Source organism: Sitophilus oryzae, unplaced genomic scaffold, assembly GCF_002938485.1.
Source record: "Sitophilus oryzae breed Bouriz unplaced genomic scaffold, Soryzae_2.0 scaffold_1652_pilon_pilon, whole genome shotgun sequence".
In the NCBI taxonomy this organism is placed as follows: domain Eukaryota; kingdom Metazoa; phylum Arthropoda; class Insecta; order Coleoptera; family Curculionidae; genus Sitophilus; species Sitophilus oryzae.
The window spans coordinates 35,883-63,720 of record NW_022146339.1 but is presented as its reverse complement, the minus strand read 5'-3'; the positions used below and the strand labels follow the sequence as shown (position 1 = coordinate 63,720).

The 27,838-nt window shown below is 31.8% G+C and overlaps 2 protein-coding genes across 2 annotated transcripts; one reads left to right on the top strand and one right to left on the bottom strand.

Moving 5' to 3' along the window:
• Window positions 1–471: 471 nt before the first annotated feature.
• Window positions 472–15,542, top strand: LOC115880723 (cilia- and flagella-associated protein 206-like). Its single transcript, XM_030898002.1, has 3 exons — window positions 472–731; window positions 6,797–7,156; window positions 15,291–15,542. The coding sequence occupies exons 1-3, from the start codon at window positions 627–629 to the stop codon at window positions 15,540–15,542; spliced, it is 717 nt and encodes a 238-aa protein (XP_030753862.1). The 5' UTR covers window positions 472–626.
• Window positions 15,543–17,501: 1,959 nt separating this feature from the next.
• Window positions 17,502–27,193, bottom strand: LOC115880731 (zwei Ig domain protein zig-8-like). Its single transcript, XM_030898010.1, has 4 exons — window positions 27,172–27,193; window positions 27,032–27,109; window positions 25,199–25,331; window positions 17,502–17,563 (listed from the first exon to the last, which is right to left on the bottom strand). The coding sequence occupies exons 1-4, from the start codon at window positions 27,190–27,192 to the stop codon at window positions 17,502–17,504; spliced, it is 294 nt and encodes a 97-aa protein (XP_030753870.1). The 5' UTR covers window position 27,193.
• Between the last annotated feature and the right edge of the window lie 645 nt (window positions 27,194–27,838).

Here is a 27,838-nt window from a genome sequence, read left to right as displayed (position 1 = left end):
AATGTCAAATATTATTAAGTATTTTACAGTTTCCGCTGAATGGCATCCTTAAATGAAACCGAACACATCGAAATTAATTAAATCGAATTGTTTAAGTGATATTTTCAAAAGTCAATAACTCGGAAACGGTTGATTTCAGGTACCTTCATTGTGTGTATCCCGATTTTTGCTTGGTATTGAAGGAAGAACCGAAATATGCAGTAATATACAGGGAGTTCCATTTAAAAGAAATAAAACTTTGATGTGCCACGACTTTATGACCGACACTGTATACTTAAATTTATTACCTACTAATAGATACCCCATAACTTTTATACTTAACGTTTTGCGGTACCTCTTATATTTTACCTAATAATCGACCGTTCCCATACATATCAGCGACTCTGTATATTTTACCTATTAAGCAACCTAAAATATAACTATTTAAATGGCAATTTTATTTATTAATACATAGGTATTATGACATTTGTATACGATTTCTTGACATTTTATAAGTCATTTTTCTATATTTCTGACATTTTATATTTTTTTACGTAATCTGCATAAACCTATATATTTGTATATGCCCATTGGGTAAAAGTGGATGTTATTGATCAAACAGTTAGTTATTCGTCTAATTTTTAATCATGGAAACCGAGGAAAACGCATACGTACGTAATATAGTAAAGGAAATTTCGAGGGAATGTGCTCCAAGAAAAATAGACGTGAATAAGAATTTCTTGACTTATTTGGTAAGTAGGTATAATTAATTCCTTCGTATACATTTTTTATAGGTTATACATGTTTTTCATAAGTGGCTCACCCCTATACAGGGTGCTACAAATTCGAGGTATTGGTATCTCGGTAACCGTAATAGATACGAAGATGGTTAAATTGGGGCAAAGTTGCTCCTTGGAATGTTCACCAAGATGCCATCAAAAAAGCTTAAAAAATTTCAAGGATTGCTGAGTTTTTTGAGAAAAACGGATTTTTTTGAAAATAAATTTTATTGTTTTCTGTCGTTACTTTTTAGAAAATTAAAAAACTAATTGCTCATTCTCATAGCCACTTTATTAGGGCTATCTGATAGTATTTTTAGATTTTTAAATTAGCTGATAATTTGTGCGATACAGAGGCCAACTTAATTTTCTTAAATACGGATCTGCATTTTTTATTTCAGGTTTTGAAAGAATTCGGTCTCCTGAGTACAATGATGTGCCACACTTGATACTTTTTTTTTGTTTTGGGTACCTTACAACACTATTTAACGGTACGAACAAAACTATTTAATTACTAGCATGTACCCGCGACTACGTTCGCGTCGAATTAATCATTTGTAATGGTGATGATAAAGCTAAGCAATTATTAAATTAAAGGAAAAAAATTATCAAATTAATGGAAATTCTCATTAACATACAAACTGGATAAAATTTTCTCACATTTATGTCAGCATGAGAAAAAACAATATGGCGATATTATTATATAACTTTATTTGAGGGGTAGTTTCATCTCGTTGGAATTTGACTTTCGAAAAATCAGTTTGCCAAAAATAAGCTTTTTACGTCAAGCAGTTTAAGCAGAATCGTGGTTAATCAATTACCCAACTTTTTGGAACACCTTGTATGATCCTCCTAAAATAAATTATGCGTGTCCAAGCGTTTTCCCGAAAGACTAACCGTTTTTTAAATAATAAATATTGTAATATTTGAGGGGCGTTTTCACCCTCTTGGAATTTGAGATTCGAAAAACCCCTCCTTATCGAACCGTTTGCCAAAAATTAGCTTTAAACGTCAAGCCAGTTTAAGCAGAATCGTGATTACTCAATGGTCATATTTTATGTAACACCCTGTATAAATTTTTAAAAAATCTTAAAATATGTAAAACAACATAATAAAATATACGTGTTTAAGAGTTTTTTCCGAAAAACTCACCGGTTTTTAAATAAAATATATTCTAATATTTGAGGGGTGGTTTCACCCCCTTAGAATTCGAGTTTCGAAAAATCCCTTCTTATCGAACCTCTACACCCTAAAGTCAAGCCGTTTTCCAAAAATCAGCTTTTGTGATTAATCAATGACCAGATTTTTCGAAACACCCTGTAAACATTTTTAAAAAATCTTAAAATATGTAAAAAAACAAAATAAAATATACGTGTTTAAGCGTTTTTCGGAAACTTGACCGTTTTTTAAATAAAAAATATTGTAATATTTGAGGGGTGGTTTTACTCCCTTGAAACTGGAATTTCAAAAAATCCCTTCTTATCGAACCTCTACTCTACACCCTATAATCAACCTGTATGCCAAAACTGAGCTTCTTACGTTGAGTGGTTTAGCAGGATCGTCATTAATCAGTGAGTCATTTAAGGATTTTATATATTACTATAGATTTGAGGGGCGTTTTCACCCTCTTGTAATTTGAGATTCGAGAAACCCCTCCTTATCGAACCTCTACACCCCACAGTCAATCCGTTTGCCAAAAATCAGCTTTAAACGTCAAGCAGTTTAAGCAGAATCGTCATTACTCAATGGCCATATTTTATGAAACACCCTGTATAAATTTTAAAAATATCTTTATATATGTAAAACAACAAAATAAAATATACGTGTTTAAGAGTTTTTCCGAAAAACTCACCGGTTTTTAAATAAAAAATATTCTAATATTTGAGGGGTGGTTTCAGCCCCTTAGAATTCGAGTTTCGAAAAATCCCTTGTACACCCTAAAGTCAATCCGTTTTTCAAAAATCAGCTATTTACGTCAAGCGCTTTAAGCAAGATCGTGATTAATCAATGACCAGATTTTTCTAAACACCCTGTAAACATTTTTAAAAAATCTTAAAATATGTAAAAAAACAAAATAAAATATACGTGTTTAAGCGTTTTTCGGAAACTTGACCGTTTTTTAAATAAAAAATATTGTAATATTTGAGGGGTGGTTTTACTCCCTTGAAACTGGAATTTCAAAAAATCCCTTCTTATCGAACCTCTACACCCTATAATCAACCTGTATGCCAAAACTGAGCTTCTTACGTTGAGTGGTTTAGCAGGATCGTCATTAATCAGTGAGTCATTTAAGGATTTTATATATTACTATAGATTTGAGGGGCGTTTTCACCCTCTTGTAATTTGAGATTCGAGAAACCCCTCCTTATCGAACCTCTACACTCCACAGTCAATCTGTTTGCCAAAAATCGGCTTTAAACGTCAAGCAGTTTAAGCAGAATCGTCATTACTCAATGGCCATATTTTATGAAACACCCTGTATAAATTTTAAAAAAATCTTTACATATGTAAAACAACAAAATAAAATATACGTGTTTAAGAGTTTTTCCGAAAAACTCACCGGTTTTTAAATAAAAAATATTCTAATATTTGAGGGGTGGTTTCAGCCCCTTAGAATTCGAGTTTCGAAAAATCCCTTGTACACCCTAAAGTCAATCCGTTTTTTCAAAAAATCAGCTATTTACGTCAAGCGCTTTAAGCAAGATCGTGATTAATCAATGACTCAGATTTTTCTAAACACCCTGTATACATTTTAAAAAATCTTAAAATATGTAAAAATAGAAAATAAAATATACGTGTTTAAGCGTTTTTTTCGGAAACTTGACCGTTTTTTAAATAAAGAATATTATAATATTCCACATGAATTTTAAAAAATCCTTTCTTATCTCACGTAAACATCATAGAAGGAACCCCTGTGCAAAATTTCAATTTTCTAGGGTCAAGGGTTTAGTCTGGGCGTTGATGAGTCAGTGATGAATGAATCCGGACTCTTACAAATTTATACACATATACAGGGTCCGGCAATAGTGCGTCGGGCATCTGTAGCTCCTAGAATAAACAACTTGAGAATTTTGTTTAAGTGCAAAGCTAAAGTATATACCAGGATGTATTTCATGAAAATATTTTAACCTCTGTAGAGTGGTTCAAAAAAGTGTGAGTGCACCTGGATGTTTTATTTTAAATGGAACACCCTGTATATTATTGCATTTTTGACTTCCTTTCCGATCACTTTACATAACCCTAAGATATGAATAAATACATGTTGATAGTTTCAGAGATGTTAAAAAATTAATCAAAAATATATTTTTTTCAGCCCTTCTTAAAAAAATTATTAAAAATACCGGAACTGTTCTGAAATCAAAACTATATATTAGGTATTTACTTTAGATGGTCTGTACTTACTTTGCTATAAATATTAAAATCGTAAATTATACAGGATGTTCAAAATTGTACGCCAAACTTTTTAAAATATAAATTAATTTTTCTTCGTTTTTTTTTAAATAGAACACCCTGTATATTATTTTTTCAATAGACGGAGAATTAAAAAATGAACATTTTTTCTATTTAGAGTATTTCAAAATTTTTAACGGTTTCGCAGATATTTGCGGTTTTATATTTCATATGGCATTTTCCACAGTAAATTTTTATCAAAGCCATCCAATAATTTATCTCTCGTATTACAATTGAAAGCGCCATATGAAATAATACTGCGTGTATCTGCGAAACCGTTAAAAATTTTGAAATACTCTAAATAGAGAAAAATGTTCATTTTTAAACTCTCGATCTAATAAAAAAATAATATACAGGGTGTTCCATTTAAAAAAACATAGAAAAAATATTTTATATTTTAGAAAGTTTGGCGTAGAATATTGAACATCCTGTATGATTTACGATTACCATATTTATAGCAAAGTAAGAATTTTAAAATATTTTTTTAATATCTCTGAAACTATCGAAATATATTTATTCATATCTTAGCGTTATGTAAAGTGATCTGAAAGGAAGCCAAAAATGCAATAATATACAGGGTGTACCATTTAAAAAAAAGCATCCAGGTCCACTCACACTTTTTTGAGTCACCCTATAGAAGTTAAAATATTTTCCTGAAATGCATCCTGGTATATACTTTAGGTTTGCACTTAAACAAAATTCCTAACTTTTTTATTATAGGAGCTACAGATGCCCGACGCACTCTTACCGGACCCTGTATAAGATTTAAAATAATTTATATATAATTCATTTTTTTTTCATATTATAGGTCCGACTGTGGTTTTTTTAAATTATTTAATCGGATTATATTCATCGCAACAATATTGATCGGCGCTAATTAACATTGAATAAGAAAAATCGAGCCATTTGAAAGATTCATAAATAATGGCCAGGTCAGCAATTTAAAGATATTCTCTTTAACTCTTTTTATTGTGAATTTGAAATCTCAAAGTCTAATCTAATCTAATATGCATAATAATAATCGTAGTAATTATAAAAAAATTAACTTTTACAAACTAGTTTCTAATGCTCTACATGTTCGAAAGTGTTACCACCCTCCCTAATGCACAAATTTATTTTTCGTTCAATCTTATTTACAGATCTTTAAACATAATTATGTTCTTCTTAAACTTCCGAATGCATTTTGTACTCTTTATCGTAAATGTTGAAATTTATTCATTTCACTTTTACAAATGAAGTTAAGTAATGCCCCCCCCCCTCCTTGGCGACAGGTCCAGGAACCTCGCTGGCCATTATACTGCTCTACCATTTCAAATCCATCTTCCGGAGAAATAATTTGATTGTTTATATTATATCTTATTTATATTATTTAGATATTTTATATTATTTTGTTGCGGTTAATTTTCCTTATTCAATATTTTGCCCCACGTCATTGTTAAATTTGAAAGCTTATCAATATATTATAACGATGAATAGATTAAATATTAAAAAAAAAACAGCGAGCCGGGCTTGAAATTAATTTAAATAAATTGTGTTCAAATGTCTAAAACAAAAAAAATATTAAGTGTGGCATATCATTGCACTCAGGAGACAGAGTTCTTTCAAAACCTGAAATATAAAATATAAAAGGTCCATATTTAAAAAAAAAATAAGTTAACCTGTATCGCACAGATTATTAGCTAATTAGAAAATCTAATTTTTTAATCTTAATTCTAATCTAATAAGTTTCCGAGATACCAATGCTGGTATCTCGAATTTGTAGCACCCTGTATAGTTCTATGTCAAAGGAATATGGAGACACCATGTACACAGGGTGAGTCTTAAATAAGTGCAGATATTTTAGAGGCAGATCTCGATAAAAGGAACATGTTTTCTCTTTACCGTTTTCCATATAGTATTTTTACGGATTCCGTGGGTCCACTAATTTAAACTCACGATAAAATACTTAACGAATTTATTTTCTCTCACTCTGTACACACAATTTATACTAATTTACAACACAATTTATGCGACTACTATTACTCTAACGGTACTGGCACCTTCGCCAATTAATTCACAATTTAAAACGCGGTATTATTAAACTTCAAACTGGTCCAACTGCCAAGCGCGGGCTTTATATACTCTCTTGCGAGTGTTTCTGGAACGTTCTAAAGAATTCTGTAGTATTCTTTTACTTTCTGGCGAATGCGCCATTTTTCTTGACACGTTGCGGTAAGGTAGGCAACCAGTAATACAGTCTAGCTTCACATACACCTTGACAGTATGATCAAAATAACCGAGTTATTTTGCTTTTAAAATTAAAGAAAACATTACTTAAATATTGAGATGCACAGGATTTTTTTGGGTTTCTATTTTTTGTAAATTTAATCCAATACATACATCGTCACCATATTATCAAGATATATTATGATATTTATATTAAAAATTAAAAAATCCAATTTTTTTAGAAAAATACTAAATTTTCAATTTTTTATTAAAAAAAACTCAGTCGTGTTTCTGGGTTCAAAATATACTACCCCTAAAAATATTTGCACTTATTTAAGATTCACTCTGTATAAAAAATAATTCTATTTATATCAAAATTTTAGACAAAAATTTTATTAATAAATCCAAACTGGGGAATAGACAATGACTTTTTTAATCAAAGGCAAAATGTTCAAATCTTTGTCCGATATGTTATTGATGAACTATTAGTAAATCCTCATCATCCCAACATGGTGACTTTGAAGATACAGTTCTACTTTTCGTGCAACTTGGATAATATGGAGTTTGTAGTTGAATTGGATAGATACAATCTACGAAAGAAATTGTCAACACTTAAAGATGATATTTGTTCCACGGGAAAGATGGCCGATAAGGAAGAAATTGATAAATTGTATAGAAAAAATTGTGTTCTACATAATTCTCCTTTCGGGACTTGGAAACTCTATGAATATAAAGGTAAACAGGTACAACAGCGTTAAGTTCGTTAGTGCTGGTTTTAGACGTTATACAGGGTTGTTCACCGCATACGATACGGAGTATTGTAGCTAAACGATTAGATTTTTGCAAATTGTAAGTTTTGGGTTCGTTGAAGGACTACTAGAGCTACAATTGTATCCCAAATAAGTAAAAAATATTATAGATGTATTTTTTTAAATGGAACACACTGTATATAAATTAAATGGAACACACTGTACTATTTTCAGATTCTACGGTTGAAATAAAGGTAAATTTGATTTTATCATACTTAAACCTTACCGTTTTTGAAATATTTTCAATTTTATGAAATTGCAGCAAAAATTTAAGACTTTATTTCTCCAAGGGTATCATATAGTTTTAATACTTAAATATTTACTGAAGTTTATTTATTGATCAGATATTGTATTGCAATAATAACCAAATTGCTACCTTATACAGAGTGTCTAAAAATTTATATTAAATAATTACTAGCTTTAAACGGCAATAACTTGTTTAATTTAAATAAACACTCTGTATATTTTACGAGAATCAGATGCACAATTTAATTGTCTATCAAATTATATTATACCATTATTTACCTATATCTTCAAGTTTTCCTAGAAAATGCATTTTCTTATAGTTTAGATCACATTTATCACTATACCCATGGAATATTGACATTTTAGATTATTTTTAAAGATGTAACAAATTTTCAAAGAGTACAGATACTAATATTGTCGATATAGTTCGCTTATTTCATTAAAAAATAAAAAAAAAACATATTTTTTGTTAAGAGGACCAATTAATAATGATCCCAGTATTCAAACTAAATTAATTGACTATTTACGTTGATTAATAATAATTGCCCCAAATACTAAAAAAGCTGAATTTTGTATGTGTATTAGACAGTGTGGTAAAAAGTAACACCTTATAAATTATATTATTTAAATTTTTGACGAATGCTTATTTGATTTCCGAGTCATCTCCGAGTTCAAATCAATTTCTGAGTCAAATCCACATTTACTTAAAATAATTTATACCAATGTAATTAACTAATTTTTGGGCGGAAATAATGGTGGTATATTTAATTGGTATACTCTTTTAAACATATTTAAATAGTTTTCTTTTTGTAAACAAATGGGCTTGCAATATTATTATTTTTACCACCTGTACATTTTGTACATTTTTTTTAAAGTAACAGCTTTAAAAAATATAAAATGTCAATATTCCATGAGTATAGTGATAAATGAGGTCTAAATTATAAGAAAATGTATTTTCTACGAAAACTTGAAGAGATAGGTAAAAAATCGTTTCATACAGTTTGATAGACAATTAAATTTTGCATCTGATTCACCTAAAATATACAGGGTGTTCCATTTAAATTAAACAAATTATTGCCGTTTAAAGCTTGTTGCCCACTTGTCCGGCACCACACGGACCGTAGCTGCTAAATTAATATTGAACATAGGTCACCTTTAAAAGCATGTTTTTCTTTTATTTTAAATGGAATACCCACTATATTATTTCAATATTCAATGGAGAATTCATGTCTCTTCAAAATACTATTAAGGTTACATACCCCTCAAACAAAGATTTTCCTAAATATTTTCATTTACATGATTTGATTTAGTAGATCTTTATTATTTGATAAAATCTAGGTGGCTGTGATATATCTGAAGTTACTTCAACATAGTTGTTTAATTAGTCCAACTTTAGCAACTAGTTATCATTTTGTCAGTTAAAATAAAAAAAATTTCCAGAAATTTGCCGAAAATGCAAAATTATCCTACATCATAGAGAATGGGCTCTTTCACCATATTTTGGAATTAGCATACTTGAATAAAGCAATTAATTCTAGAATTTTCTGTTATCTCACCTTCGAAAAATTTGAAGTCGTTCTTAAGAAAATAAATAAAAACAAAAAAGCCCAGAATAAAAATCCGCACTTTATTTTTAATACGTCACACCTGGCATGTTGAAAAGCGGCAACACGGCTGCGGCCGGCCACCATGCTGACCCACCACGCTGACCCACCACCACCGCCACACAAGGCCATTCAACCTTTTCCAATATGGCGGAGATAGAAGTGCTTTATTTGAAGCGTATTTTAAAACCTATTTTATTTCCAAATAGACATTTTTCACACAAATGTCGGGTTAGATTACGTAATATTTCACTACTTTTTTAATATACAGGGAGTCTAAAGTTTTCCACATAAGTATGGAATTTTTGTATTGTTACTTGTATGAAAAGATCAGTTAGTTACTTTTTATAAAAAGGTCTGCTTTCTCAGAAAATAGGTAGTGTTAAAATATTCAAACTTGAGGTAGAATATATAGGGTGTTCAAAATCATCGGAAAAGAGATAACCAGAAATATATGACAGAAAATAGCAATATAAACTAAATATTCAATTGCAAACACTTACCTACCATAGTTTAGAATTTACTGAACGTTTGATAAATATATATATTATTATGGACAGTATAGGAAGTTACTTGTCTTAGTAAAAGCCTTGGTAAGCTCTTGGAATTATAAACTACACTGGCTTGGGTCAAAAAATATGGCATATGTTTTGCAGCATTACACAAATGGGAATAAATTTAAACTATAATAGGTGAGGATAAATAAAAAATATAATATGTGTTTCAAGATTTTATATAGAAAAACAAACTAAATACCTTTTTGGGGGTTCGTAAGTAAAACTTACGCTTAGCTTAGTTTTCTTTGCTCTTTCTCTTTACATAGGGCATTGTCTTTCTGGTAAAGACGTTATTCCTTTTTTTTGCATAGTTCTTCAATAAAATATTGGATATTCTGAACAAGATGGATTTAATAATAAATTCTGACGTATGTGAGGGGCAATTGTGACCTAAAAAAAGATTTACATCCAGGCCATTTATATTTTCAAATGTCAATGTTGTCAATATCTTTCTGTGATCTTTTTGATGTAAAAAGCTTGATTCTTCTTCCAATATTTTACTTATAGTGAGGTAAATGTAAGCAGTAGCCATAACTACATCCTCACTAGGGTAACAGAGGCTTTGGCCTTTGGTCTTTTTGAGGCATATTTAATGCACTTCTTACCCGAGAACTACTAGTAGGAGTGAAATTATCTCTTTTAAAAGCAGAAACCTTGGGACCCCCTCTATAATTCCCGTGAGAATTTGAAACAGAGCATGTAAAAGGCATGCTACAATAAAATGTTAATACCTACCCTTTAATACCTATCTTTTGATTATTGTAAGTAACCATTATAAAGTACTATGCAGACTGGCGGCAAAGGCTTTTTAATCATTTAGGTGTAATATATTGATAAATACTTCTAGTTCTTACCTTAAAATAATTAATAATAGAGGAGTACGACAAGCACAAAAGTTTGAAGTTCCCTTTGTGGAATGTCTGGTTTGGATTTTTTTACACTGTTATTTTATCACAATTTTCTGATCACACCATGCACTGAACACTAAGAACTAAACAAATGTGTTGCAGAAGCACAACAAACTAGAGATAATTAATTATTTCTGGTATGCAATCGGAACGAGAAACCACTACCGGCTTTTCAGGTTAAAGGTAAACAATTTAATAATGCGCTGCCTTCGCCGCCATATTTGCCTTGCCCATATCATGTTGATTGGCTTGAGTTGAGGTGGTGCTGGTCAAATCAAATTGCAATGTTGCCAGTTGTTGGCTGGCGCACGAGCACGGTTCTGCAATGTGATTGGGCGTATTTTTCATACGTCATCAATTGGCACTTTAAAATTATTTCAAATTAAAGCAATTTTGAGGGCCTATAAAAAAATTATTCAATGTCATGGAACTATTTTTTTTGGATAAATATACTGAAAATAGTCTTCTATTTCATATTTTGTCCTTGAATTGGGTATTTTATTTTTTGTGAAAGAGCCTATTGATATGATTCCATTAGTTTGGTTTTATTAGTGCTCCTGATTCTATGTAGTCTGTTTTTTCTTATGGGGATATGTTAAAGACAGTGTTTACAAAACTCGACCAACTATTGTCGACAATATGAGAGAAATTATTGTAACTGCTTTTCGAGGTAGAACTCCTTTTGAAAAGAATCATTTTATGCAGTTAACAGGAAAAAAATTGCATTTTGTGAATTTGATTTCATCTAGCTAATTTTTGTCACATAATTATAGGTTTATATCTAGTTTTAATTCTGTAATAATTAAAATATGTTTTAAACGTGTATCTTTTTAGTACCGTTGAGAATTTTACTACAATCTTTAATTTTTGTTAAATTAACAAAAAGTATATCACAGCCACCTACTAGATCTTTTCAAATAATAAAGATATACTGACGCAAAATCATAAAAATTAAAATATCTAGGAAAATCTTTGTCTGAGGGGTAGGCCCTTAAAAATATTTTGAAGATATATAAATTCCCCATTGAACACCGGAAAAATATAATGGGTGTTCCATTTAAAATAAAGGAGTAATTTGCTTTTAAAAGTGACTAATGCTCCATATTAATTTTGTCTCACCCTGTATAACTTTTCGGGTAAAATTTTTGTTTGGTTTAACATACAATGGTTATTGTAATTAAATATGAGGCTATACAAAGTCAATTAAATTTACGTAGCTGTTATCGAAATTTAAAATTTACTCTTCATTTTCACAAAATGTCAAATAAGTCAAATTCCTTAGATTTTAGGTATATGCTTCTTTAATAAAAATCACCTTTATTTTTTTCCTAGAATCCGAAAATCAATTAATATATAGGGTGTTCCATTAGAAAAAACACAACTTTGATATGTAACTTTTTTTGGGGACACCGTGTATAATTCTATATATTTTTATAAAATGCTTTCAGTTAACCTACATATGCTGCCAAAATTTCATTTCGATATAAACTACCGTTCTCCTTGGAGCTTCCGCAACCTTTTTTATTATTTTATATAATATATTTTTATAAAATGCTTTCAGTTAACCTACATATGCTGCCAAAATTTCATTTCGATATAAACTACCGTTCTCCTTGGAGCTTCCGCGGCGTATGAGAGGGGCCACCCTGTATGTTTTTTTCGTTTTTTTCTTCGCTTGTGTTCATTTGTGTTAACGTTAATTTCTTCATGACTGATTACTTAAAAATTTGATATTACTTTCATTTAAAACTCAATTTTATCGGTTTTAATTTTGAAAACCATCCCTTGCTTGATTGACGCACAAGCATTCAATAAAACATTACTAGTACCGACAAAACCGTGAAATCCTGGGTCCTTAGAAGCATGGTACCGAAAGTCCCGGTTCCAGAAATTCTATTTAATACACCCAATTAGGGTTCAAAACCGGGTTTTAAAAGTACCGGAAATTTTCCGGAATGTATGGGAGTACTGGAAGTCCCGGATCTTTTTGATTTGGTTTGGTTTGTTGTTGCGGTCTGTTCTTGCTTTTTAGCGGACCATACCAACAGGTATGGTAGGCTATTAAGATCGGCAAAAAAAAGGTTTTTTAATTTAACTCAAAATGAGTTATTTGGGTCATAAATGACCTAAATACAAAATATTTTCATAGTGTCTGTCTGTCCGTCTGTAACACGATTATTCAAAAACCGCTAAACCGATTTTAACCAAATATGGCACAAAAATACTGTGGCACCTGAAAATCTGGCCATTAGTTTTTGGTGGGAGTGGGTGGTTGGTAAGGGGGTATAAGAGGGGTTTAAAAAAGTAAAAAAAAAACTCCAAAATTACAGTAGCTAGCGAAACGCGGTTTTCAATTTAAGATTAGGAATAATATTTGCAACAAAGTTTGTAATAATATCAAAATCAGTCAGTCACAGTTTTTGAGATAAAAAAAATACCAAGAATGGGCGGCTATATGTGCCTCCCGGCGCCAATCTTTTTTTTCTCTTTTGAAGTTCCTATAATGTTTATTAGCAATTATTGAAGTTTAAATACAGGGTGATTCCTCTAAGTCGGTCATGCTTTCGGGGAATGATAGAGGACGTCGAAATATTAATTTTGATATAGCACACTATGGGTCGGAAATGCCTCTTACGCAAGATACAGGGTGTTAAAATTAAAGATATTCTTTAATAGTTATAACAGTTGAAGGTATCGTTATAAAATTTTATAATAGGAGTCTACCTAACAGAGACACTTTAAATGTAAAAAGAAGAGGTTTTAGTTTCAACCAGTGGCGTAGATGTGATACGCATCGGGTAATTTTTACAAAAAAAAATAGTACGCCACTGATAAAAAATAAAATTTTTAGAGTTTTTTTATTTACTCGGTTTATTTCTAAGCAAAACTATCTCTTGCAACTTTCTCCTATCTAACACCATTTTGTCACAATTTAAAAATAAATACATTTTTAAATGAGAATCTTAAATACAGCGAATTCTTATAACTAGAGGGCAGAAACATATGTGCCTCGTCAGCTCTCTTCATGACCTACATGAATTTAAATATGCCCTTAGTAAATTTTTAAAAAAATTATAAATTTAAACTAGAAATTTTTTATTGTTAACTAGTTGAAGCCTGGCGCATCCGCCACATCAGGAAAGAAAAACTTTTTATTTTAAAAAAAGCAACTTTCTAGAGCAAGTCATTACTTCAGTAGAGACGACGCAGATAAACATTAGCATTTTATATATGTAGATAATAAAATTCTTAGTTTTAAGGTAGTTATAATAATTCACATATTTAAGGTTCGCTTTAAAAAAATTATTTATTTTTAAATTGTGACAAAATGGTGTTAGATAGGAGAAAGTTGCAAGAGACATTTTTTCTTGGAAATAGACCAAGTAAATAAAAAACTCTGAAATTTTTATTTTTACCGGTGGCGTACTATTTTTTTTGAAAAAATTGGGGTGTCACATCTACGCCACTGGTTGAAACTAAAACCTCTACTTTTTACATTTAAAGTGTCTCCGCTAGGTAGATGCCTATAATCACAAGATTAAACGAACTTACCTGAAGTGAAGTTCAATCTTGATTATATGAAGGTCTCGTCGAAGTAAATAAGTACAGTGTAGTACCCTTTTCTCCGTGCGGCGACCACACATTTTAAAGCCTAAACAAACAAATTTCAACATGCCCCTCGCTTCCCTGCTCCCTTACCTCATTATATGCCCTTGCAACATTTCTTATTTAGTCAATTTAAAGATACTTATTATGTTGTTGTAAAATGAGGTTGAGGGTGGGAGGGAACTTATTTACTTCGACGAGACCTTTATATAATCAAGATTGAACTTCACTTCAGGTAAGTTCGTTTAATCTTGTGATTATATTTGGTCTCGTCTCGTAAATAAGTACAGTGTAGATTTTTAAAGTAATAACAACAACATAATCTTTTCTCCCATTTCTATATTGAAAATATATAAAGATTAATTTCTCAGCAAATCTATTCTCATTATCCATCAAGGGTCTATTGTAAACAGTAGCAAACATTCTAGAATGTTTAGACCAACCAGCAGCGAGTCTGATGGTATCAAAATTTAACCCTTTCCTGGCAAATGCTGAAGTTGCAGCATACCGTGTACTATGAGCGGTAAAATGATCCGTATCAATCCTACTTTTATTTAGGACAATTTTATCCAGCGCCCCAAGGTTTGAGTGGATGTTTTCTTATGCGGTTTCTTGATAGTTATGCAAAAAGAAGTTATGTTTCCTCTAATGCTCTCTATTCGTTTCAGATACTCTACTAACGTGCTAGCTACGCATAAATTAGCGTCTTTCTTGAAATAAGGTAAGCGTAAAAAGGGTTGCGGCTTATTTCTACCGGATATTTTTAATCTTGCGCTAATTTTTATATCTATTTCCCCTAACTTCTGAAAAATTTCCCTTATATCAATAAGCGATGCTGTTTGTAAACGTTGACCCGATGCTAAGGCCAGTAATGTCACTAATTTATGCGTAAGCCCCTCCAAGGTTTAAAGCTCAACATATATATTCCCTTAAAAAACCTTTCCATACGGAAATCTTGTGAGAGGTCCGGGCCCGCTATCTGTGCTATGGCTGCTCTATAAGAACTTAATGAGCTAAAAGATGCGCCTTCGTTAAAGAGTTGAGTTAAAATATTAGAACGTTGGAAACCGACACCGAGAAGGGATCTAAGTTCTTAACTCTACAAAATTCCCATCATAATTTAAGCCCTGAGTTATACTGTTTTAAGGTGTTACTTGTTATTGAATACATGCAAATTTCCAGCGCTTCTTCTGGAACATTCCCTAAGAGCAAGGCTTGCCTGGTAGCCGGACCTCCCGTCAGAGAAAGATTGTTGGCTAACGGGTGGGGACATCCGCTAAAAGAAAGGAAATATTTATTAGCGAAAAAAATAATCGGCTCATCTATTAACATCGCCCATAAAACCGAATACCAAGGTTGCGAAACCCAGTTGGGTAGAACCATTATACCCTCTGCCTGATCAGAAATATTTTATTTTTTTTTTGCAGAGCCTTTGGGACCATTGAAAATGGAGGGAAAGCATAAAATAAAATGTTTCCCAATTTGTTGTAAAGGCATCAATGGCGTACGTATCTGGGTCCCTGTGCCACGATATGTATTTCTTGCATTTAGCATTTATATGCATAGCAAACAAATCTATTTCCGGTAAACCCCACTTATAGTGACCAATTTTCCAAATGCCCAGCTCGCTAAACTCCATTCTGTCTCGACCTTAAATTCCCGGGAAGCCCTGTCAGCTTCCTTATTCTCTTGAGATCTAATATAAGAGGCTACGATAAATAATCTCCTTTCCTCACACCATTGCCAAATTATTCGAGGGAGATTGTTTAACTTGGAAATTGAACACTTTATGTTCTATGTAATATAGGTATATGCCAGTGCAGTAACACTACTGCACTGGCATATAGGGTAGACAACACTGTCTACCTTGCACAAACTAGAAACGTTAGATAAGTCATTAGCAAAGCATTTCAAGCCAAAATAAACAGCTTGTAACTCCCTAAAATTTATGTGTTCTTCTCATTCGTAGGTAGGCCAGAGACCTTGAGAACTTATGTTATTGCAACAAACACCCCATCCAATATCTGATGCGTCAGAGAATATTTCCATAGAATATTTACTATATGATAATAAGTTTTTGCTAATAGGTATGTTTCGAATCCACCAATCGGTATCAACACATAACTTCTTAGAAATTTTCATAGTTCCATTATAATTTCCTTTATTACTCTTTAACGCGAACATTTTTCTCTCTCGAACAATTTGGGATATAAATAACCGTACTTAATGGCTGGACATATGGATACCAACTTCCCTGTTAACCTTGCAAACTCCCTTATAGTGCATTTCTTCCATCTTAAAAACTTTTTTAAATGCAAAATTATTTTTGTGATTTTTTCCTCTTGAACAGAAATAGTCATATCCATAGAGTTAAATTTAAACCCCAAAAACGTCACAATTTTTTGAGGAGATATAATACTCTTTTTATAGTTTACAATAAACCCCATATTCGAGTAATCCAATGGTTTCTAATACATTTGCTAAACGTGCATCATAAGAATCTCCTAGTAATAAAAAATCATCTAAATAAACAACTGAAACGTGAATATGTCTGTAATAAACTGATTTTTACATGGCTGTGCCTTAGAAATAGCCCCTATACTAAGCAATCTCCGAATGTTGCCCTCAATTGTCTTATGTTGTTGCACCGAGCATTTATGTCTCCCTGAGATTATGTTATGTGATAGTCTCATCACAAACGGAATTTTAAAACCTTGCAACCATGCCATAATACGTCTATTATCCCTATACATCTTCCCTGAGAACGCGACCTTACGCCGAAGTGTTGTATTCGGTTCCAGGTCCGCTTGTGACGTGGGCGGTTGTAGGGAGTTTCTCGAACATTGAGTCTTCCCCGTTTCCCTCCCTGCTGATGTTGAGGCAGACTTTTGAAGTTTAAATCGAAAGACACTAGTTCCCTCCTCGATATTGACTCGGAATGGATAACACCAGTTATAAGACGTCCTGCGTCGTTTAGTCGTTTAGGGTCTCCATATAATGCTTTATTTCCTTTCTCCCCCCTCTCCTTTCTCCTCTAAAATTTTTGTCATTACTTGGCCTATAGCCGACAAACTGGCTGCTAATCTTGATTGAATTTTAGCCAATTTCATCTCTGCACGTTAATCATCTAATCCACATTATCATGTATGGCCTGTTTCCCCATTAAATTTAACTGTGGTGGCCTTAAAGAGGTGACATTCTCTGAGGAGGGGTACTTCTCCATTAATAGGTTAAGAACGGGTTCTTCAATGCCGGTTTTTGCGATGTGTATCCATCTTTCTGCAATTTCCGGTTGAATCGGTGGTGTCGTGGTATTTTTCCCGTCTACCTCATCTCCTAAACCCGCTAATAAACCTTCCTACAAAGGTTTAGGTAGGCTCTTTCCAATATCTTTTTCAATAAGTGTACTAGCGCCTTCACCTATAAGAAAATATCAAGATATGTAAACACATATTGGGACTAACTCACGCTTAAGGAGTTTATAAATCTTATACAGTTAGCTTAGCAAAACGTCACTCCATAAGGACAACCACCAACGTGCCCTTATGGGACTACCAACCTTGAAAATAAAAGCAAGACAGCCATGCGATAAGTATTCACCAATAATACATATATGCCAAGCAGAGTAACCACCAACGTACTCTGCTGTATTAATGTAATAAGTGGGAAAAAACTAGGTAATATAAGCATTCACTGAGGTATTGACCAACAATACCTACACACCAAGCTAGAGTAACCACCACTGTACTCCGCTACAATTAACGTGAATAGATTAAATGTCCTATAAACCAAGCTAGAGTAACCACCAACGTACTCTGCCACATTAGTGTAATAAGATAGCCATGCGATAAGTATGCACCAATAATACATATATACCAAGCTAGAGTAACCACCAACGTACTCTGCTGTATTAATGTAATATGTGGGGAAAAACTAGGTAATATAAGCATTCACTGAGGTTTTGACCAACAATACCTACACACCAAGCTAGAGTAACCACCACTGTACTCCGCTACAATTAACGTGAATAAATTTAATGTCCTATAAACCAAGCTAGAGTAACCACCAACGTACTCTGCCATATTAGTGTACTAAGACAGCCATGCGATAAGTATTCACCAATAATACATATATACCAAGCTAGAGTAACCACCAGCGTACTCTGCTGTATTAATGTAATAAGTGGGAAAAAACTAGGTAATATAAGCATTCACTGAGGTATTCACCAACAATACCTACACACCAAGCTAGAGTAACCACCACTATACTCCGCTACAATTAACGTGAATAAATTTAATGTCCCTCAATTTAATCTAGAGTAACCACCAACGTACTCTGCCATATTAGTGTAATAAGTGGAAAAATCTAGATAATATAAGCATTCACTAAGGTATTCACCCACAATACCTATATTCCCAAGCTTAGAAGAGTAGTTTCCTCCTACTATTCAGGTATTGTATATGTATATGTTATATGTTTATTTACCTTGATTTCTACAATCTCAAATACTGCTTCTAACTCGTCCTCAGAATCTTGCGAATAATCACTACTATTCGCCTGCCTCTCAAAACTTGCTTTCCTCTTCCGAACCTGTCACTAATCTTTTTCTTTTATGCATGTTTTTATTTTCTAATAACTTTAATCGCTTATCCATCCATTTAAGATAATCTAAAACACTCCGCTCTTCGGAGCGAGAGCCGATCGATATCTTTTACGCGACATTCGATGTGGGTCGTACCGCACACAAAAAAAGACTAAATAAGAAATGATGCAAGGGCATATAATGAGGTAAGGGAGCAGGGAAGCGAGGGGCATGTTGAAATTTGTTTGTTTAGGCTTTAAAATGTGTGGTCGCCGCACGGAGAAAAGGGTACTACACTGTACTTATTTACGAGACGAGACCAAATATAATAAAATTTTATTACGATACTTTCAACTGTTAAAAAACTATTAAAGAATATCTTTAATTTTTCAAAAAGTTTAACTCCCCGTATCTTGCGTAAGAGGCATTTCGGACCCATAGTGTGCTATATAAAAATTAGTATTTCGACGTCCCCCATCATTCCCCGAAAGCATGACCAACTTACAGGAATCACCCTGTATATTATTTTATTATATAGTTTTTGTCCATAGCAACTGTTAAAATTGCTTATATCCATCTTATATCTATCAAAAATAGTACTTTAACCGCAAAGGTATATTTAAATGATACTTTAACAGCGAGGATAGGTTAAAAACTGTATATCTTCTTGTACGTTTTTTAATTGCTTCCATTTTTGAAAATGTTTGTATTCCTTTTTTTTTGGGCGGGAGGGATTCCATTTGTTGCCTTTATTAGATATTAAAAATTTACTTGAACTTTTATTAGTGAGAGGGGGCGGCAAGAGAATAGTGCCTAGAGTACCAATTTACCTTAACGCGGCACTGAGAAACCGATTTGTAATTCTAATTTTTTCATGATTCATAGCACAAAGATTAAACAAACTATGGGTATAGTCTCTTAACATTTATTGTTAAATGTTCTTAACAAAGAAACTGACTAAATAATACATTTTCAGTACGTGTCTTATTTTTACACCAACTTAGCCTATTCTGTAAAAACTACCGTATGATCGAAAAAAAACGGCGTCCAGTTGGCTTGGAAATGACGATCGATGACATTTCCCATATAATTTTACATATAAAATGACAGCGATCTTCATTTCATAGCCATCGTTGACGCCGTTTTTATTCGATCATACGGTACTTTTTATGACTCTCATCTCGTTTCTTATGTATCCTTCATTTGCTCTTTGCTTTTACTTATATAATAATAATAATAATAATAATAGCTCCCGTACATAGCGTTTAACGCCTTGGGAGTAGCAAGTTATACAGCTTGACGTGCTAGAGCCGTTCGGTATACAAGGAAGGTAATGTGGCTAGCACCTAAGGCTAGCACTACGCTTCAACCGCCTATTATTACCTCAGGATTGTGAATCCCAAGTACTAATTTTTTAAGGCTGAGTCGCCCTAGGTACCCAAACTATTTTTATTTTAATAAAAATAGTCGGCTGATGAAATGCCGGGTGTAGGATTCGAACCCACTACCTTGAGATTGGTAGACGAGAGCCTGTACTACGCCACCGGGCACCTTGCTTTTACTTATAGGGTGAAATAAAAAAATCAGTATACTTACACAGTATTAAGAATTATTTTTTTATTGGCTTAAATAAAATTAAATAGAAATTTTAAATTTATATTTTAGGTATATGAAGAAGGTCTGGTGGCGTTAAAAAGCATTTTAAATGAAAACGAGTTAAAAGAATTCGTAGCTTCTTCAAACTCGTTCAAGGTTGCTTCTTTGGAGAATTATGTTAAAATCGTGTCTGGAATTAGACTATTTAATAAACACTGCGAGAAGGGAGGAGAAGGAATAGAAAATCGTAATTCTTTATTGTTACATTTTCAGTTTCATTCAGAACCTCGCAATTAGTGGAATAAATTAGTGGTTTCAATTACATTTAATACTTTTTAGTTTACGATCATTCACAATGTTTAAAAAAAGAGAATTAAAATTAATAGAATATCCTAGCAACGTCTTTTGTTAGTCAGTTGTATCCATAGAGAAAGCCTAATATTTAGCTTATAAAACAATCAACTTTTGATTTCTAACCACAATTTCTCTTGACCGAAGATAATCAAAGGTCAAAATGACATTTCTCGCAAATGTTGAAGTATAATTAGTGGAAAAGTTAACAGTTTTATAACTGTTTCTACTAATTGAAAATGTCTACTACTAATTTTGACGTTCTGAATGCTAAAGCTTCATTCAGAACCTCGCAATTAGTGGTTTCAATTAGCGTAGAAGTTTGTTCCTCTCATATCCAATGTAAGCATTTAGAACTAGGGATGTTTGATCTTAAGATTTCAGTATCGGTATCCGGTATCACAAAGTACTGGTTCTACAACCGATATACCGGTCCCAACATTATTAGATCAGTGATCGGTGGGACAGATACTGAACTAGTATACCGGCAGGACCGGAAGACCGGTTGGACCGTAACCACCGTAATAACAAGGCCGAACAATTATTCATGACGTCATCAACTGGAGGCCTAAACTTTGATTGCATTTGATACACTTTATACGTATATAATGGATATAAACTTTAATTGCACCGAATTTTTAATAAATAATAATTAAACATAAAATTTAAAAAACATCATATTGATATCCCATCTCACATTATCCATCGTCATTGTATTTATTTATGCTGTAAGTTTGTCTAAGTTTTTTTATTTCCTTTTCCAAATCTATCATGTTTTTACAACAGTAGTTTTTCAGACGTGTATTTCTAATAGAATTTATGACAATTTTTACAATAACTTAGCATTATAAATAGTACATTGTGGAAATTTTAATAATGGTGTTATTACTTCTAATGTAATCCAAAAATATTTTTGATAAAAATATTTTTTATTATGAATTTTGGGAAACTCCTCATGGCTTTGCAAAACTTTGTTAAAAATTATATATTCAAATAAAACTATATAAGTTATTTCATCTTTTGGAAACCCAAGACTGCCTTTAGTAAGTGAATTTTGTTCAATATCAGTATTGTCTGAAAATGTTAAATTATTCTTACATGTATCGCATTTAATTTCCTTTAAAACAATATAACAGCAATATCCTTCTAAATAAGCAATAACAGGCCTTTCTTCCTTCACACTTTCGATATCTTGTTCAGAAATAGTAATGTCGATGTTAAACCAATCTGATTCGATATGGTACTTGTATCGCGTGGTATTTCTTTAGACAAGGTATTGTCATCGTAAAATCATAAAAAGTATCGATTTTTATAGAACCACAAAACATGTAGATTTTAGGGACATTAATGACTGAATCCTAAGTTTCTTTTCGCTTTCATATAAATGTCGAACACAAATACTGTACTCTCCAGCTACTTTTTCTGAATAGAACTTTTTTCACCCTTCTATTATCGATTATAATTACCACGTCCACACACCTACCGATAAATCGATGACTGTTAACTGCGGAAATACCAGTGGTGGTTGCCCCTGAGTAGGGGGCGTAAAATATCGATGAAGTACATAATATATACTATAAAAATATATATTTTTATTGTTTTTTCTCTTATTATACACTATTGTGAACTTAAAATATTCCTTTATTAAATTTGATTGACAAAAAGTGAGAGATAAACATTTATTGACTGGTTTGATTTTTTCCGTATTCTATTAAAACTATTTTTATATACTATAATATTTTTAAAAACTCGGAAAAAGACATTTTAAAACTTCGAAATATATCTGCTGAGTGAAAAAAAATGCACAATTTGAACTTTTATCGGGTAATTATCAACGCTGCTAAATAGAGTTAAGCCGCCAGTTGGTGACATCACGAGATTTTTACGTTACAGCTGTCCGGCCTTGTTATTACGGTGGTTACGGTTGGACCGGAAAACCGGATGTACCGAAAGATCGGTTGGACCGGATGAACCGCAATATCGGAAAGACCGAAATAACAGTTTTGGTTGTTGTGCCAGTGAGCATGATACCGTATTAAAAAATGTAAATAGAAAGTTCTCATGCCTGTAACGTTAAGTAAATACGGTTTCGTAATAAATACGGTATTTTGAAGGATAATTATAATGTTGTTGATCTAACTTAAGATACTCATCGTTTTTGTTCACATTTCCGGCGTATTCTTGATTTCTTGTCAACATTCTCTTTACTTATGAAAAATGGAAAAAGTACTGGAAGCTGCTGTTCTTGGAGATATAAATGGAGCGGAAACAAGATGCTATTTTACATATTTTAAATAATAGAGTAGACGCTATTGAATATCGGCCTGAGTTTTATGGACATTTTAATTTATACAGGGTGTTTCAAAACAAATGCGAAAAAACGTTAGGGGTGATTCTTGTTCACAAATAAAGGGTAGTTTGCTTATAAACGTTGGTTCAAAAGTCAACCATTAGGGAGATATCGGGTACAAAGATGGCGGAAAAATAATGTTTTTATTTTTTACTTGAACACGAAAAGAGATTTAGAGTAATGAAATTTATTTTTGGAAGCATTACTGTTATGAAAAACACACTTTCAGGTAATTTTTTTACTTTTTTAAAAAAATGAGTGGAAAAGGGGTGAAATAAACTACCCCTATCAATTCTTGTTAACAAAATTTAAAGAAAAATCTTATCAAACCCATGCAAATGCTTTAATTTGGATAGTTTATGTTTGTTTAAAAACTTTTTTACCTCTTGTGTTTTTTCGATAAATACTCAACTCACCGATTGAAAATTAAAAAATAAAATGTAAAGCATTACATGTCAGGACAAAAAACATTTTTAGATTAAGAAGCTAGTGATAATAAACGAATAATAAATAATATCTAGATTAATAACGTATTGCAGTAGAGTAATGGTCAAATAAAATAATAATAGGAACATCCTAAAAAGTAACAGCGGCGGCCGACTAGATTTTTTTCCTAAAAAAAATTACAGCAGCCCACTAGATCTTTTATCAGAAAATGTTTTTTGTCCTGACATGTAATGCTTTACATTTTATTTTTTTAATTTCAAATAAGTGATTTTATCAAAAAAATACAAGAGATAAAAATGTTTTCTAAACAAACTAAACTATCCCACATTAAATTTTTTTGCATGTATTTTGATAAGATTTTTTCTTTTAATTTCGTTAACAAGAAATATAGGGGTAGTTTATTTCAACCCGTTCCACTCAATTTTAAAAAGTGAAAAAATTACCAAAAAAGTGTGTTTTCCAATAACAGTAACGCTTCCATAAAATTTTATTAGTCTCTTATCTAATCTCTTTTCGTTTTTCAAAGATAAAAAAATAAAACATTATTTTTCCGCATCTTTGTACCGCGATAAAATATCTCCCTAATGGTTGACTTTTGACCCAACGTTTATGAAGCAAACTATCCTCTATTTTTGAACAAGGAATCAACCCCCTGAAGTTTTTCCTTTCATTTGTTTTGAAAAACACCCGTATAATATACATATGAATGATCCATTAGTAAGATGATATAATACCTACTTGAATTTTTAGATGGACTAAAAAGAAGACTAGAATTACTAGACCAAACTAGACTAACAATGCATTAAACATACATCAAAACAAATAACATTGCATGTTTCCTGACCGTTATTATACCGAATGATAAAAAACCGGCGTCTCAGTTGAACTTGAAAATGAACATCGATAGCATATTATATTCCCATATATTGTTTATTTTACATATAAATGACAGCGAGTAGGGTATTAATGTTCATAGCCATTGCTGAACGCAGTTTTTTTTTTCGATCATACGGTACCTAGAGTTGGAGAACACAATCAGCTTTACACAAAAACCGGTACCCAAATCGTTTTAATTACAAGAAATATTATTTTTTTTTTTTTTTTTTTTTTTTGTTTTTTGAATTTTATTATTTTTTTTTTTTTTTTTTTAGTTTTTAAGTTCTCTTCTTCTCTCTCTTCTTTCTTCTCTTTGTTCTACTCTCTTCTCTCTCATTCTAGATCTTCTCCTTTATTTTTCTTTTCTCTCTGTCTCTTCTCTTCTCTCTTCTTCTCTCTTCTTTTTTTTTTTTTTTTTTTTTTTTTTTTTTTTTTTTTTTCTTCTTCTTTCTCTTTCTCTTTTAGAAATGTCAAAAGCTGATGACATTTTATTACGCCGTTTCGTGTTGATTTTTGCAAGAAGAGGAAGAACTGTCACTTGTTTTATTATTTTCTTTTTTTATTTCACGAAAGTAAAAAGAGTTACCTATCTGATTCGTTCAGGCACTCAGTTTAAAGAATACTTAAAGAATATCAGTAACTTTTTTGACATAGGGATTTTATATTTGCCATGTTGGTAAAAAATAACGGTCAAAATTCAAAGTTATTCATTTTATAGACTATATTAGCACAGACAAAAATACACAATAAAAAATACGATCAGTTTCATTTATTTGATAAGACACTAACATTTTGACACCCTGTATATCAAAACACAGCGAAATTTTTCCTTTAACCTAATCGTTTCACTTACCAATTACGTTCAGTCTGAAGGGTAGAGATATTTTCGGCTCCGTGTTCACCTGACATTCGTAGATGCCGGAATCCCTTATTTGCGGAAATTTGATTTGGAGGGTCCAGTTGGACGACTTTTCCGGCCTTATCACCTGGAAAACGGCAAGAATTAGGTTAGGTTTGTGCGAGCGTGGGCATCGGCGATGCGGGAAACGTATCCCTTATTGGGTTTTAAGAAGAACGGGAGCCAGCCTGTTGCATCAAGCGTATAGGATATCGATTGAAATTTAATATTTTTACTGGATTTTTTGATTAAATTCGTGCTTACATGGAGGAAATGTCAATAATATCGAGTAGGGCTTTCAATATTGCATTTACTAATTTGTTATGGCATTTTATAAACTCGATATAGTGACAGCCGTGAAGCCAGCATAAATTTATTCTTCCCATTTTTGTATTCTACATCCCACTAGTCAACTCGCTTGCCCAACAACTGTTGCCGTTTGCTGTCGCCTTATTTTATGAACGGTTTGTACAGGGTTGTTCACCACATACGACACGGAGTATTGTAGCTAAACGATTAGATTTTTACAAATTGTAAGTTCGTTGAAGGATTATTAGATCTACAATTTAAAAATATCTTTACAAAATTTTTAAAAATATGAAATTTCAATTTGATGAAATTGCAGTAAAAATTTTAAGGCTTCATTTCTCCAAAGGTATCAAAGTTTTTAACACTAAATATTTACTGAAGTTTATTTATTGATCAGATATTGTGTTGCAATAATAAACAAAATACTACCTTATACAGAGTGTCTACAAATTTATATTAAATAATTAGCTTTTAGTGGCAATAACTTGTTTAATTAAAATGGAACACCCTATATATTTTACGAGAATCAGATACACAATTTAATTGTCAAATTATGTATTACAATTTTTTACCTATCTCTTCAAGTTATCGAAGAAAATGCTATTTCTTATAATTTAGAACTTATTTATCACTATACCCATGAAATAATGACAGTTTAGATTATTTTTACAGATGTAACAAATTTTCAAAGAGTACAGATACTAATATTGTCAATATAGTTTGCTTATTTCATTAAAAAGTAAAAAAAAACCGTTAAAATTTTTTTGTGAAAGAGGACCAATTAATATGATCCTAGTATTCAAACTACATTAATTGATTGTTTACATTGATTAATAATAATTGCTCCAAATACTGAAAAACTGAATTTTGTATGTGTAAGACAGTGTGGTAAAAAGTAACACCTTATAAATTTTATTTCATTTTTTGACGAATGCTTATTTATAACAGAGACGTTCAATTTCACAACATATTATTTTATTGACTCCTGAGTCAAATCCACATTTATTTACAATAATTTAATAATTAAAACAATTAAGTAGATAATTAACTAATTTTTAGGCGGAAACAATGGTGGTATATTTAACTCTTTTACAAATATATATTTAAATAGTTTTCTTTTTGTAAACAAATAGGTTTCTAATATTATTTTTACGACCTGTACATTGTGTACATATGTTACTTTAAAAAAGTCTAAAATGTCAATATTCCATGGGTATAGAGGATAAGTGAGGTCTAAATAATAATAAAATGAATTTTCTGCGAAAACTAGAAGAGATAGCTAAAGAATGGTATAATACAATTTGATAGACAATTAAATTGTGTTTTACGTGATCAGGTAAAACATACAGGATGTTGTATTTAAATTAAACAAGTAATTTCCGTTTAAAGCTAGTAATTATTTAATATAAATTTTTGGACATTCTGTATAAAGTAGTCTAATTTTTATTATATATTAACACTGTATACTAATCTAATTACCTGAAATCGTTGATCCGAAGTATAGGTCAGGATTCCTACTGTAAGGATGTGTAAATCCCGTTTGCGTATCCAGGAAACCTGGAACAAAAAATATATTTTCACTGAAAGCGGAAAGGAGTGCTGGGACAACAATAAACAACCATCGGAAGCAGCCTTGCCATACCGAAAAAGTTTCAATATAACTTTGCTTTTTATCAAAACCATTTTCCTTTATATAGGGCTGCTCGCCCAAAGGCATCTTTAACTTTTCAATTTTACGAGGAACTCAAGGTGAGGATAACTTATAAAAGGTGGTTTGTATATACGAAATGTGTCATCGTTAAAAATAACATTTAAAAAGGTATCGATAAAATTGATATTTTATCACCTGTCGGAAAATCCGTGCCGTTAAAGTAAAACAAACAATATTGTCATGCAAAATTTTATATAAAAATAAAATAGTTAACTGTAATAATTTTTTCCATACGTCAATGTGGTAACGTATATAGGGTGATTCACCGTGATGGCACGTTAGACCTTTATGGAGAACTGATGACTTGAAAGTTTGCATTTTTATATAAAGACACCTGTTCCATCTGTTTAAAATATTTGAAATTACAATGAGAGTTACAATCTTGCCGCATCAAAAGTGGTAGGATCTTTATTATTTTAAATGGAATACGGCGGTATATTATTACATTTTTGGAAACCACTTTAATATCTCATAATTTTTCTATTATACTAACCTATACTAGACGATCTTCTGAGAATAGGTCTTAGCAGAGCAGAAGCACGGAGATACCTCCGACTGCTCCACGAAGGACTCGC